General features: G+C 38.2%; 1 protein-coding gene across 5 annotated transcripts in view; it reads left to right on the forward strand.

Moving 5' to 3' along the window:
- RNF130 (ring finger protein 130) overlaps positions 1-15687 on the forward strand; it is a 54694-nt gene that overhangs the window by 13139 nt on the left and 25868 nt on the right. For all 5 annotated transcript variants that reach the window (XM_026122635.2, XM_064521053.1, XM_026122633.2 and 2 more), the window contains one exon: positions 12082-12332. In XM_026122635.2, the coding sequence (XP_025978420.2) occupies positions 12082-12332 (251 nt within the window). The remainder of the gene's footprint in view (positions 1-12081; positions 12333-15687) is intronic.

The raw sequence follows: 15687 nt of genomic DNA on the forward strand, positions 1-15687 counted from the left end.
GCACATTATCCTTTGGAATAATTTAGGATGAAGTCATCTTATGTGCACTGAAAGCATTCTCTGGTCTTCCCTTTTTTGCCTTGTCAACCATATTACTGCTTGTATGTTTTTGTGGTAAATGGCCATGTCATCTGCTAACTGGATATTTCAATACATTACATCTCTTCTCCTTAGTATTTTCTCTTCCTAAAGATCAGAAGTTGACCCTGTCTACCTGATAGCCATTCTACCACTAATTCAGTTAAATATGGGTTAAATAGAGTTGACATAAAATGAAAATGAAGGTGGGCCACCAAGCTTGTCTTGTTGCCGTATGATGTCTAGTGCTGTCTGCTATTCCTCTTTTTATTTAAAAAATGCATTCTTCACTCTGTATCTATTTGCATTTGTCTAATAACAAACTTGTTCATGGCTCTCTGCTTTCTTTCTATAGACAGGTGAAAAATAAACATTGTCACTTTATCACTATTCTGTAGTCTTTATCCTGCTGCCTAGAAAGCCTTAGGAATATTCTGTCTTGCTGGAGAAGCACAGAGGAAAACAGCAACTGCTGATAATGCATGCTTTGTGAACAGCATGCTTTCCTGGTTTGATATTTGTATGAATCCTGAACACCAGTTTAGGGAATATCTGTGCTTAAAAAAGAAAGAGGAGGGAAGGAGGAGAGAGCAAAAGTGTTGTACACATCTATGTATGTTGCCCATCTTAGACCTGCAGAGAGGTGATTCCTTTTGAAAGGAGCTGAGTAAGTAGGTCTCACCTGTGAGACTGTTTTATCCAAATTATTTTATGCTTGAATTTGAAAAATTTAATCTCATGAAAATTTGTTCATACTCAACAAAATAGTATAATATAAAATCTTTCTGGTGGCCAAATGTCAACTATTACTCTTGCATCAGGCTATCATCATTGCATCAAATGAACAGTTTCTATTGCTAATAGTCCACTAAGTCTAACCCCTTGGACTCTGAGTCCTGTTTTAAAGAAGATGTTGACCTTAAGTTGCTGTACTCTTTTTTTTTCTAAAGTTTATTTCTCTTAATCTTACTTGCAGCAATATTTTTTTTATCTGAATGTCTCCCTGTATGTATTACTATGTGCATGTAAAGTAAATGTATTTTACATGTTCTTGTAAATGTCCTCTATCATCGAAGTGAAGGACATCTTTCCCAGCATATAGGATATGTTAGACTATGATATCACTGGCAGGAAGGCAGTTTTATGAGTGGTTTTGCTTGCTACTTCTGTTAAAGCAGAACAAATATTGTCTAATGTAGAAAGCCTGTGTGGTGGAGAAAATATTTAGTAGCTGTCTCCTTTATAATCAATTATGGGAATAGGAAGGAAATGCAGGTAAAATAACATTTTAATTCTTTTTATCTTTTATGTGGTTGAGACAGTCCTATTAAATACGTATTACTTAAATTATCTATTGAACTGATCTAGTTAAAAAAAAAATCTAGTTTTATATGGAGATACAGAAAAGAAGAGGAGCTAAAATAGCCTCTAAATGAAACTCCAGTCCTCAGTATTTTACAGAACAAATATAAAGTATATATATATAAAAATGTCAAAATAAGATTGCTGAACTTCAGTAACTACTATTTATCAGTGCTGAAGACATTTCTTTAAGTATTTGTGCAACATATTGTATAATACCTCGTTCAGAGAATTTTGCCTGACACAGATTAAATCTCTTGGTCTTTAGAACAAGTTGCAGACGTTGCGTCTTGATACAGCTGCATTGCACTTCTGAAGAAACAATGCATGCTTTTCTTTAAGGAAGCTTTTCTATTCAGTGGTGTGCATAGGATGAGACCTTCTACTGTCCTAGTACTGTGAGAGACTGTTTTCTCAGGATCTATTTCCTTCTACCCAATACTGGCTTTGAAAAAACCAGCAGTTTCCATTCAAGGCAGAAATTTCTGATCCTCCTATATTCACTTACAGGAGAACATTGGCACCAGAAGCAGCGTTTCTGTTTGTTTTGAACGGGGAGGATAAAACTGTGAATGTATTTTTGTGTGGATTATTTTAGGTCACTAGGTCAGAGATGGGAGGGACGGGACGAGACTTGGAGTTGTTGCCATCTAATGGCTATTCCATGCTCTCGCCCTCAGCCGGAGTAGATAGAGTTGGACTGAAGAGCTCTGGGCTTTGACCTGCTGCTCTGCTGTGATGTGCCACTCTTACTGCATGCAGCAGATCTGCTACTTCCCTCTTCTTCTAAAACCATCCCTTTGCACAATTGTAGGCTAAAATGATGCATAAATACTCAGGCAGGATGCTTTGTAGATTATTCTGCCCAAATGTATGTTGGCATACAGCCGAAATATTCATCAAATCCATCATGTAACTGTCCCTGGATTACTGAGACCTACTTTGAATTCATAACTCAGGGAATTCTTCTGTGTCTTGTTGAACTAGGAATGCAAAAGCGCAGTTATTTAGATGGTGTGGTCTTAAGGGTATTATCTAGTGTCATTTTTCTTAATTCTTTTGTTTTGAAGCACTCATCAATTATTAATGTAGCCAGAAGGACTGGATAAAGGTGAAGTCCTTTACCCTGGCACAGTGGTGAAAAGGAGAAATGGGTCATTACAGATGAAGTTTTTTAAAAAAGGAAAAAAAAAAAACATGAGTAGCATAAACATAGTTAACATATGTTTGATCATTTAATATTGTTAATTATTGTATTGTTTATATTTGCTAATGGAAAACGTTATGAGCAAGCATCAATTTAATTGTTTCCCCCTGGGTTTCTCGGAGGTATGTTCTTCCGGAAAACCCATCCTACGGTAGATGGAGTTGTCTGACAGTTAACGAGCCTCCAAGCGGAGCGCTTGGAGCACAGGCTCTGGGACACGGGGAAGCAATTGCCTGTTCAGGACGAGCCAGGGAAACCCCTTCACGGAGCTGGTATAGCCTTAGTGTCTTACTGGGCCTCTTCTTGCCAGCGTTTTTGCACGGTATGTGCTTCAGCCACAACTGAAATAGCAGCAGCTAGGCTCATTTTTCCATAGCCAACTGAGAGGGTAATTAGTTCTGTGACTATGAAAAGGCCCACGGGACTGTTAGTGACTGTAAGTAATTACACTCTTTTTCTTACACAAGGACCCAAGCTCCAGCAGCAGAGTAATTCCTAAAGCTGTGGATTCTGGGGAACCAAATCTGATTCAAATCTGTGGATTTGTTATTTAGGGAGCTCTAAAAATATTTATGGTGTCTTTCGATAAGGTTCTCTTACCATTTCTTTTTTTGGAATTACCTGAATTTGTTTGGAATGGCCATCTAGATTGATGGTTCTGAGTTGAAGCTGTCTGTAGCTAAAACAAAATACACAACCACAGCAGGCTACCCTTATTAGAGATCCCTATTTTGGAGGCTCTGAGATCCATTAGCCAGAATGGAAACTACTATCCAGAAATAGCAAAATGGAATCCACCTACTAGCACCTACTCACGTTACAATGTGCAAGAATATTTAGAGCTTTTATCAAAATCTAAGCATATATTTTTTTTAAAAGTACCCATAAGGTCTACATGAGGTTATTATTCTTGATTACTCAGAAATGCAGACACTGTAATCAGTCTTTGGATGTTAAAACCAGATCTAAGGTATCAGTTCCAGGACATTGTTCCAGAAGAAGTATCTGCAGAGAGATAAATAGTTTTCAAATAAACTGTAATTAACCTCTGACGATAAGACTCCTTCTGTATTTTATAAATATGTGAAACTGGTTAATGAGGAAGCATTGTTTGATAGCTGACTAATTCTAGTTTGCATTTGCCCAGTGATAGTATTATACTGTTTCTTGGGTGAAAGCTTAATGTGACCCTTCTGCTTTTTACTAGCTTGCATTTGCTCAAGGTTTGAATATAAAATGTGCACTTTTTGTTAGTGTACTGGTATCTCAACAGTAAAAATTAAATAGGAGTGCAAATGCAGTTTGTTCACTTGATTTCATAGTCAAATGTCAGTAAAACATGCTGAATGAAAGCAAAAATGCACAAATAGCGGAGAGGGGATGATCAAATGATAAATTCCTTTTTATGAGGACTTCTTGTTTCTTCTAGGATTATTTAAGTGGAATATCTGTTTCCTTTTCAGGAAATCATAGTGGAGGTAGATTAAAAGAAGCATTGTTAGAGAAGAATACCATGTGAAATGTCTGTAGAAACATTGCAACATTTATCTGCTTTTTTCTTTTTTCTAAGCTTGCTTTTTCTGGATGTATTAAAAAAAAAAAAAAAAGAACAAATGGCTAGGCTGCATGCATTAAAAATATATATAAATGTTTCCCAGAAGATAATAGTGTCCCTCTGCAGAAAGCAAATAGTCAAGCCAGTCAGAAGGGAGGAGGAAAAAAAAAACCCACACTCCCCTATACCTTTTAAAATTAATTCTGCTACAGTTACAATCCTAGAGATGTGTAATTTTTCTCTTCTGGTGCTCCCGTCTTTTCAGCACACCTGCCATGAATCTTTCTTCCTGATGCCCATCAGAAGTGTTGAAGCAGTATAATTTACTTCTCAAAAATCAAGAGGCGGAGATTCAGGAACTTGTGGAAGGCTTAGAGAAGAGGTGGATGTATCTTCAAGCTTCTTAGTAGGATCTTAATTCTTCTAACAGTGTTTAATATCATATGCCTTATGAGAGAAGACAAGAAGGAACTTTCTGAGTGAGGGTGATGGAGAGGAAAAGGTTAATAGCACAGTCTAAGGCCTCATTTCTACATCCTAATGCTGTATTGTATCTTGGAGAGACTGGAAGTGTAGTTTTCTCAGCTGGGATACACAGCGGGTATCATGAAGGGACCTAAGACCTTGTTAACCTTGAGGAAATGTAAGAGTAGAACTCCATCATCACAAGTGTATCTGCATGAGTTGGGCTTGGGAAGAAGCAGGGTGAATGCAACAGGATGGTTTTAGCTATGATTACCTGTTTGGACTGTAGGGAAATTTTTTCCTTAAACATCTCATCGAGTGCCGGAGTAGAGCAGTTGGGTTATGAAATGTGTCAGTGGTTGAATTCTAAACATGGCAAAACCAGGTGAGGAAACTTTTGGATGGTTTAGTTCTCCCTTTTATAAGCCCTTGGACTTACTAGGCCACGAAGCTGATCTACAAGTATGGCTCTGAGAACGTTATGTTGGAAAGATCTTTCTTATAAGATTATTGCAACCACAGGTCATATATAACAGTAATTTAACACGTTACAGGCTTAGCGTAACCAGAAGCTGACGGGGCTTTAGTATTTGTTGTGAAGTTAACTCAATCACACCCATCTTTGGAAAGCTGCTCTTGCTGTTGCTGGTTTTCTAGCTCTCAATCACATGCCTTTTTCTTAAAGGAGCAGAACTTTAGTGAACTTTTATTGTTGTATCGCTGTTAGCAGTACTGTAATGCATGGTACATTTCAAGATACTGAAGTAGGTGTATTTGAGTGGCAGAGTCCAGTGTCCTGTCTTAACCTGGTAGAGTAAAATCTGTTAAAGCTTCTGTTGCTCCTGTCAAAGAAGAATTTTGACTGTTTTTCAGATGTAACTTGATTGTATTTCACTTGCAATTCACAGAAGCCTGGTCTGCACTAAACTTGAATGTCTGCTACTTTGTCCTCTAAAGTAGACAGTCGGAATTCAAGTTTTAGCCTCAGTAGCAAATGTTTTTCAGGTTGCTTTGCGTTGATGGGTGTCATAAAGAAACATGTGGTCTTTGCAAATATCCACTCTAAGTTTTGGGATAGCTAGTTGTTCCATGTTTAACTGATGTATCCCTGTGGAAGCCTGACTTTTAGGTAAATTTCATATACTGCTGTCATTTACATTTTTTCATGGTAGTATTGCAACATCTGTTCTAATGTCTGGCACTACATAAAATAGAGATCCTAAAGGAAATGTTTACGTACCAGACAAGTATTCAACATTCTCAGTGTTACAAATACAACAGAAAGCAAAATGTTTTAAAACACTATTCAGTCTCATTTTAAAATTGATGCATATTTTTGGCATTAAGTTATCTTGCTTGTTTAGAACTAAATAACATGCCAGGGATTTTTGTTTTCGGAAGTATTTGATTTGGGACATCTCAAACAACGTATTCTACCCTTGAGATTGCACTCATGTGTTGACAGCTTGGATGTGCTCTTGTTTACTTTCTGATTAGATCAAAATAAAAATATGTGCAGCTAGACCTGTATTAATCAATCTGAAGAAATGCCAAGACTCTTCCTTTTGCTATCTGCTTTTATGAAAGTCGATTTTAGAATGTAAGACTTAAATTCTTAAGAGTGAATTTCTCCATTTTGTATTGGACTAAAATTTTAAAATATCTGAAGAATTTGCTTTTTTCCCCCAATGCCACTAGTCATCATGGAATTTGTATTTATATAAAGGATGGGCTCTCTGAGTCCACCTTTTCTTGCAATGTAGCTGTAATATTAGCTTTCATTATCATAAAATTGATATTCTAACCTGGGTAATAACATGAACTCAGAAGCATCATCCTTAAATAACCAGTGAGATCTCTGTGAATATTATCATATCCTCTTTCATCTCAACTTTGTATGTCTTATTCCTGTCTGGTTTTTGTGATTTGTTTTTCTCTGACTTGTACTTGAATTCCTTGTTTCTGCTTTTCATTTATTTTACATCTCTGTTCTTTCATTTCCAACAGTGTGAAATGCTGTTTACACTCCACCCTTTCCATGTGTATCTTGGTTTTTTTTTTAGTGCAACTTCCATTTTGTCCAGCCTACTCTAATTAAGGTTAAGACCGATCATTCAGCTACATCAGTGCTGAGAGTGATATGGTTCCTTCTCTTCTTGCCTTAAAAAAAAAAAATCCTTTCTTTCTTATCTGACTTTATTCTCCTAATACCTTTATGCCTTTTCTCTTTCCCTTATCTTCTTGCCTTGTTGGTTCTGTGAATTCTGTCCTTTCTCTTTGGCTTAATCTGTTACCCTGTCCAGGTAGTTCTTTCACTTCTGCTCCCTTTCAATTCAGACTTGTTCTGATATTTTCCTATAACTGCAAATGAGTCTTTCAAAACTTTATTTATAACAATAGTACTTCCTTTGTGCTTTCCTGTTTTCTTCACTAATGTTTTGTGGGCTCCCAAATTCTGTCATCATTGGCCAACTTGATTTGTCACAGTTGCGTTAACTTCCACAATTGGCATCTTTTTTTGCTTATGCAAATAGGGCTTCTGAAGTAACCTCTGTATGTGACAGATGCCCTCTCCCTTCATATTTTGTTACCTGGCAGTAGAATAGAAAAGGAACAAAACTCCTTCAAACCAGTAAACTATTTTGAAGGAGCTTTTCTCGGGGGGGGGGGGGGGGGGGGGGGGGAGCTGGCTATATTCCTTTGTTTATAAGTTCCTGAATTTGTGCTTGCATCTGCAAGGTCATTTTACAGGAAGGTCTGGAAACCATTTATCAACTTGTCTTCTACTCATAATAGCCAAAAACCATAATATGGTGATACTGTTTTCTGTGTGGCTGAAGTGGACAGTAGACTTCAGAAATGGCATTAGATCTTTATTCTTATTTAAGCTTGTCTTTATTTTGCATGTGTAAAATATCAGTGAATGGGACTTATAAAAAGGCTGTTACAGATCTGAAGTTGCTTGAATGAAAGCATTTTCCAACAAGTAACTGCTCCTTGCTGTGGTCTCACTTTTACATAGTGTTATTCCAAGACATCTGTCACACAGTGATGGGATTGATGCCCTTCCGGGGCACTGGATAGTGTGGGTTGCCAAATTTTTATTCCCACCTGAATGTGTTGAGAAGTGCTTAACATACAGTTATCAAATCTTAATACAAGAATACTAGTTTGTGAACATGGGCAATTTCCCCTCCAATTACTTTATCATTATGAAGTTTGCACTATTGCAATTGAATAGGCAGTGGCATTTGCATGTTGGGTTTTTGATGTCTGAATCATACCCTGAACCCAGCCTACAACTGACTGTCTGCACTATTCCTTACCTTTAGTAGAAAGATGTTTTTGTTTTAGGAACTCCTCTGAAATTGCTACCAGTGAAATTCAGATGAATGTTAAGCTTAGGACTTTCAGAATGAAGTCATGAAAGGCTTAAATGTCTGCTATTTTAAGAGTGAGCAAAATTCTTTTGCGAGTGTGGGATGACTTCAGTTTATTTTCTTCATACTGTGTCTACAACAAGCATCAGTGTGCACAGTCAAAGGCTTACAAAATTATAAGGATTTTAGCTGAAAATGTCAGCCATTAGAAAACTGCTAACCTTTGTAACAAGTATCTGACTTAATTCTCAGTTCTCTGTAAGTGTTGTCATACTGAATCAAAACAGTTTGGTGCCTCTCACGGGAGTCCAACACTTGCCATGCTTGAAATAGAATTTCAAGTTTGGGCCCTCCCTGTCTGCTGGGAAGGAGGCTGAATCACTGCAGCAGTAGCACCAGCTCTGCACCAGGCTGCTCAGGATGCCCAGGAAGAGTTGTCTCGCCCTCCCTTCTCCCCTAGTATTGACCAAGCAGCTGCTTGGCCTGTTTGCAAGTTCAGGGAGAAAAAAATCAGCTATTTGGCAGTTACATTTTACCAGGCAGCTGTTCCCTGTGTCCTCCAAAGGAAAGACAGTAGATGGATGGGAGGTGTCTGAGATCTGCTCTTTGAACCATGACTACCACAGCTGTCTGTATTTTGAGCTTCTGAGAAAGATTTGGTAGCCAACAGCTAACAAAAAATTTAAACAATTACTTGCTAGTGATGAGGCTAGTCATTTTTCTTTGAAGCAACTTTCCACTGACTTTCTGTAAGTATTCTTTTAGACCTGCTAGATATGGATAGACTAGTGAGAAGATAGCAAAGCAGTTGCGTTAGCTCTACAGGAGATTGTTTGGGATGTTGCTAGTTTTTCCTCATCTCTGTGTTTTAGTGCCTTCTCAGCTGTTAAGTCCTTCTTTCTTCTCTCCCACTGTAACACTATACAGAATTAATGATTAATTGCTACTTCCTTTTCCTACATAGGGTTGCATAGCTATCCTAATTAAGCATTCGCATGATAAAATTGCAGCTATAAAGCTCTCTAGGTTTGGATGATGGCACTTCAATGACTTGTAATATTTACAGATGTCAATATTTATCTTGGGCCTGCTGTCTGTCCTGTCTTGTGGTCTGTGGTTGTGCGTGTAGCTGGTTGGCATTGCAGCTTACTGCTTTTCTCTGGACACTGTGTTCTTGGCGGGGAAGAGTGTTGCTTTTCATAAGACCAAATAGTAATACCATATTCTAACTTCTACGAACACTGTTGGTCTTCCTGTATTCACCTGAGGCTTTTTTTCTGCTTACGTTTCAGAAAGGCGAGGTTTCGAGGTGCTTAAAATAAATGAGTCAATGTCTCCTTCTGCCCCCAATTCTTCTCAAGCAGAGAGCTCTTTCTATAAGTATTTAGGGTTATGCCCCTGATAAAAGCAGGGATGAAGCAAGTCCCAGTTTCCACTGAGTATCAGTACATTAAACAGGCACAAATTATTTTTCTTTTCTGCGGTTCTCCTTGCTTCTTGCAGGGTCAGAAGCAGCAGTAGCACTTTGGCTGTTCCCAGTTGAGTCATTTGGCATGCAAATTACTTTGCAGTAATGCCAGAGGTTTCCTTTGTGCTAGGCCTTATATAAAGCACATGACAGATTGTCAGCTTTGTCACCTTCCCTGGACAGCAGGGAATAGGTAGAGACTTCAGCTTTTGATTTGGACAAAACTGGGCTAGGATCATAAGATCAGATTTGCTTTGCACATACCCGTATATAAATCATGTCAGACTGCTACAGTGAGCACTTCTGATATCTTAATGCTAACATAATTCCATAGTGCAAATAAGTACCCACTGGGGAAGCATAACAGAATATGTGCTCCAGGGAAAACAATCCCTCTTCCCTCCCTTCATTATCAGAACTAGGCATGAAAAACAGAAGTGAAGCCTAGGGAAAATACGAAGCAATATAAATTATCTGCTCTTGATTGATCTTGCATCTGAGTGTTTGGGGCTGCAGGACATGCTGCATCTTCATACAGAATCCTTAAGTTGCAGGAAAGGTAGGTCTTGTCCTGTAACTGCTGCAGGTCTGGGCAAGGACATTGCTTAGCATCACGGCCTGATTGAAAGTGTAAGAATCCAAGCAGTGTTCCTCAATAATAAAGCACATGGTGGATTTTCATCATTTCTGAGCTTTGCTGCTCGCTAAATACTTCTCCAGTTTCACGTAAGCTATCTCTGGAGACCTGGTCTGCAGTGGGCTTTGTGTGAATCTGTGGTGTAGTACTGATTTAATAAGCTGTATGCATAAATTATGTTGGTTTCTGGTTGCTATTTAAAGCTTTTGAGTTACTGTGACATTTGTTTTTAAAACACTCAGGAGGAAACACTGAACATTCATTTCCTACTTACACCCATGTTACTAGGACAAGACGAATTCTTGACTATGCCTTTAGACTTCCAATTTTAAAGAAATGTTAAGATTTCATGGGGAGACCAATTTAGGGACTGTGAATTATTTTCAAGGAATTATTGTGCAAATCCTAATTTATGAGAGTATCAGTTCTTATTTTTCTGAGTATAGTTTTATCAGCTTTATCACAAATGTTAGGAAACTTTCTGAAACTGAGGATAGTGACTATAAATGTGACTCCTTGGCTTTGCAAATGGAAAGGATAATGATGGAACATTTGTAAGACTGGCAAAGCTCTAGTAAAGATCCATCTTGGAAAATTACGTGGTTGTTTGGGACTGTCACGTAACTTATTGAGCCCTGGGTTTCAGAAATGCTGCTCTTTTGAGTCTTCCTACATCATTTTCTGGGTACTATAACTTCTTAAAAATAGGATTTTGATTAAAAGACTTTGATTTCCTTGCATTAAAATAGGACTTCATGTTCTGTCTTCACTGTCACATTAAATCTCTGTAACTTAAATCCACTTAACTTAAATTCTATAACTTAAATCCACTCTAAATCCGTAGTCTTGGTGCTGAAGTCACTTGCATTTTAGAGTTCCTCTTTCAGGGAATGTGATTTGGAGCAAACAGATGAGCAGACTTTCAAGGGTTTTGAAAATAGACCTTGAAAGGGCTTTAGTATAGGAAGTAAATAGATCTAGAGGGGCAAGAACGGCACTCATAATGTTTTTTTTCTTTCTGGCTTTGTTTTTACTATAAATTTTGCATTCTTTGGACATGGATCAGAATTCTCTGGAGTTCAAGATCCTCTTCTGTGTGGGGCTTCAGTTTTTAACATGTAGGTGCTCTCTCTGCTCTGAAGGTGGTTTCACTCTGTTTCAGCTGGTCATATTGTTTAGTGATTTTCTTGGTATCTTTGTGCCAAGAACTTCTCCCTTTGGGACAGGAGGCATCCTGGAGGAAAGACACTAAGGAAACAAGATGAGCTACATGTTCAAAATGAAGTTGAGAAATCTGATGACTTCCTCAGTATCTCGTTGAACATGTCTTTGTATGGATGATAAAATTAGCTTTCAAACTTCTGCTGAAGTTGCTTCTGTCTGAAATGATCTAGGCAGAAGTTTGGCTTTGTTGCTTCCTTTGTGAAATTGTGGTTTACAAGTCCTTGACAGCCTTTTTCACTTGTGAAATCCTAGTGACCATATAGGGGAAATTGTGTAGCTTTCCAGAGCAGATTATACTCAGGTCTGTATACACTAAGACCACCCTAGCAACATCACTGAGCTCATTTTCTAAAGGTTTTTCCATGAGTTGCCTGTTTAGGTATTCGCAGCTTCAAATCTGGAGCAAATGTATTTTTTAAGGCTAGTTCAAAGTGCACACAATAGTTATAATCAAGAAGTACTGCTTAACTTTCATTAGAGATCTGTTGCTATGTGTGGAGCTACAAAGTGTTTGAAAGTTAACGCCCTAATTTGAAAATCTGGGTTTGAAGGACAAGCCATGAGTGCCAAGAAGTATATTTTTTATGCCACGGATGGTTTAGATTAATTTCTTCAAGTTGTCAAATGGTTTTATGTTTGGAAAATGTAAGCAGCATGCCATATTAATTTTAAGTGGAAATTAAATATGTTTTTCTTTTCTCATAGGAACTGGAGACATTGTTGCTGTCATGATTACAGAATCAAAGGTTAAGGAGATCCTGAATTATTTGGAAAAGAATATCTCTGTCTTGATGGCAATAGCAGTAGGATCCCGTGTTCCTCCAAAAAACTTCAGTCGGGGCTCTCTAGTCTTTGTGTCAATATCATTCATTGTTTTGATGATAATTTCTTCAGCATGGTTAATATTTTACTTCATCCAGAAGATCAGGTACACAAGTGCACGTGACAGGAATCAGGTAAGGGAACTCCCTTGCTTCTCTAAACTGTGGAAATGATTTTCTATGTACAGTAGTCAATAGAGAGCAAATAATCCCTAAGGCTAGTCATCAAACTAGTATTCAAAATATCTTTGTTCAGAGGCAGAGTATGTTGCTGGACAGGGGTTTTATATAGCAAATTATTGCTATCCTGAGTAGCACCAATGCAAGATCTTATTATGTGCAACAGGAAAGAACATCACTGAGGCAAAGTGTTTGTTTTGTTTGACTGAGTCGAAGGGGAAGAGAGAATCTTTGGCTGACTATTACATACTGTATAATATATTACTTTTCCTTAGGACATTGGGAATGGGTAGGGGAGTTAAACTGTGAATGAACTTGTGTGGTGTAGTGGAACACAGAGCTGATGTTTATTTTTGTGGGGGAATTTTTGTTAACTGGGGAAGTGAGATGAGTCATAGAGCTCCATTTGGATTAGTTAACTCCTGTAAGTCCTTATTCCTTACAAATTCTGTCCATGCTATAAAGGATGCTTTTGTAATAGGTAAAGTAATACAGATGTTGTATTGAGGTGTTATCAAACTATAATCTATCATGAAGGTCAGATTAAGAAAACTAAGGAATAGAGTTGTTCAGTGATTTTTTTTTTCCACTAACTTCCAGCTTTGTTCAAGATAACACAAGATATGGACTGCGTAATTCTACTGGTCCTGTAACTTAAGTAATTATCTTGTCTAAAATGCCTTTCTTATATTCTTTTTTACCTTTAATTTAAGAACTTGTGTATTTGAGCAAAAGATGGTCATTCTCGGATGTCCTGAATAAATCAAGTCATCAACTCAAATATGGATTAAACTCTGGAAGTAGGTTTTTTATATATTGTGTCTTCAAAGCATGGACTTGCTGACCCCTGCCTCCATAGTGTGCCTTGACTTTTGTTGGGAAGGAACGGTAAACCTCGGGAAATCTGTTGTGCTCTCCTTGCCTCTGTATCTCTGTCAAGGATCGTTTATAAAGCTGCTGACCTGTAGTCACAGCCCCCCTTCCCTCTGAGTTAGAGCTGACGTGGAGGGTCCCACTGCGAGGCAGTGCTTTGGATACATTCCATTAACAACTACTTGCAATTATTTAAAATCTTTAAAGGTTCCTCTAAATACTACTTTGTCAAACCTAAAGCAAACGCAAACTTATAAAGCCTCGGTTGTGTCAAAGGATTTCCTTCCTCGTTTCTAGAAATAATGTCTGACGCTGCAGGTCCCGCGGGTATTTTGTAGACTTTCCTAAGGATGTCATTCTTAAATGACCACAGTGTAACTGGTGCTTAGTGAGGTCCCTTGGGATGGTAAAAGTTTAAATATAACTGTTATTCCAGGAATGTCTGTGGAGTACTGAATTGTGCCTGCTGCATCCCCTACGTGGTTCTAGGCTCCTTCAAAATGCCTGTGTTTCAAAACAGCTGCTCCATGGGGAAAGGGCTTTTATGACCTTTTTACTTTCTTTAGATTTTTACAAAGGTCAGGAGAAACTTGATGAAAATTTTATGTGGTTTAAAAAGCTGAGCTTATTAAAGTTTAATAAGAAGGTGGCGACAGCTACAGCTTTTTTTCAAAGAGCTTTCACAGAGAGAAGCTGTACTGTTAGTGATGAAATAACTCATTTTAAGCTGTGCTGTTGTTTTTAAGTTAAGTGTAGAGGCGCACTTCCTTTTTTTTTTCCTTCAGAAAACATCAAAAACATGCTGTGTTTTGTAGATAGTGCAAGTAGATACTGGTATTTCACACGGTTACTGTGGTGCGCTTCCACCAGAGCAGTTATAAAACTCCTTTGCATGTGGTGGCCTTTGCCATCAAGACAGTTGCATGCTTTAAAAGCAAGTATTCTGTATGCCTATGCCCTAATTTAACAACAGAGTAAATCCCAATCATTTCCGATGTTAGCATAGGATAGTATTTATTAAAATTAGGAAAATTTGCAGTGGCAGAAGTGCAGTTGTTAAAGTCAGTAGTGTAAATGCTTTTCGCAAATGTGGAATATGACTATCACTGATGATGTGTTCTGATATCAGACTGATCCCTTCATCGCAAGATACCTATTTTACAAGTTTTCCCTTCATCGCAAGATGCCTATTTTACAAGTTTTCAAGCAAATAGAAATTCCCATGAAGACTAAGCTGGAAACTTAATGTGCTTCCCCTACAGCTCTTAAATGGAGGAGGTGAAGGTTATTGTTTAGTGAATTTGCTTACATAAGACAACACGTATACATTTTGGAAGAGTTTTGTTGAAATAGTAATGCTTTCAATAGGAAGGTAGTGTCTCTAGGTAAGTTTTTTTTTTTTTTTTTGTACTGCAAATGCAAACTTAGGCAGTACAACTAAGTATAAATACAACCCACAGTTATTTAGGTGGTAGTGTCAACCATTTAAGTTAAATGCCTCACCCCGTCTTTTCAGCTTTGTTCCTCTCTTAGTAATCAGCCTTTTGGTTGTGCAATAATAATCCATTTCAGTAAAACAGCAGTGTGCCAGCGTGTTCGTGTCATTAAGTGCTTAAGCCAACGTGCCTGTTTCAGGATGTGCAATGTAGGTTTGCTTAGACTGAGCAGTTTCTAGCAGGTGGAAGTCAGGATGGGATTTCTGCCTTCAGCCAGTACAAAATCCCCAGCTCTCTTTCTGATGCTGCGTTTCCTGCGTAGGTATACTTCAGTAGTTGGGTCCCCCCCCCTTTTTTTTTTGTTTTGTTTGTTTTTATCCATATCTTGAAAAATGAAAGAGGCATTTTACTATGGAAAACACCAAAAAATTATGTGTTTATGTACTCCCTGAGTGATGGTGGCACAGTTAGTGGTCTCACCACAGTATATACAATTGTGGTGGCCTGCTGAGATCTCGTATGTTTTTCAGATAAAAGCAGCCCTGTTAGTTTTGGCTTGCATGCCGAGGAAGAAAAAGTGTGATAAAAAGGGGGGGGGGGGGGAAAAAAGACTTAATCTTGAAAATTAATTCCTTCCTATAGAGGAGGTGGGCACAGAAAATGCACATATGTTCAGAGGTATATGGGAGTTTGGTATGTGCAGTTTGCATACCCCGAAGCAGATCAGGAGAACTCTGCCTCTTTCAAGGACAGAATATTTAGTACAAGATTGAGATGAGGGAGGAAACAAATGAACTTCCTTGTTCCAGTTGGTGTAAATCCCATCTTGCTTCTTTGGTTACTGAAACAAGAAAACAGGAGCTTTGTTCGGCTCAGTGCCCTGTCTCTGGGATCCAGTGAATCAACTGCCAAATCGCCCTTCTTAACTGGCTGGCAACTGGGGCATTGCAGCAGGAATCAGCACTTTAAGCACGGAAGTGGCTCCCTCCATCCATCAAACA

Source organism: Dromaius novaehollandiae, chromosome 15 (assembly GCF_036370855.1).
Source record: "Dromaius novaehollandiae isolate bDroNov1 chromosome 15, bDroNov1.hap1, whole genome shotgun sequence".
Classification (NCBI taxonomy): domain Eukaryota; kingdom Metazoa; phylum Chordata; class Aves; order Casuariiformes; family Dromaiidae; genus Dromaius; species Dromaius novaehollandiae.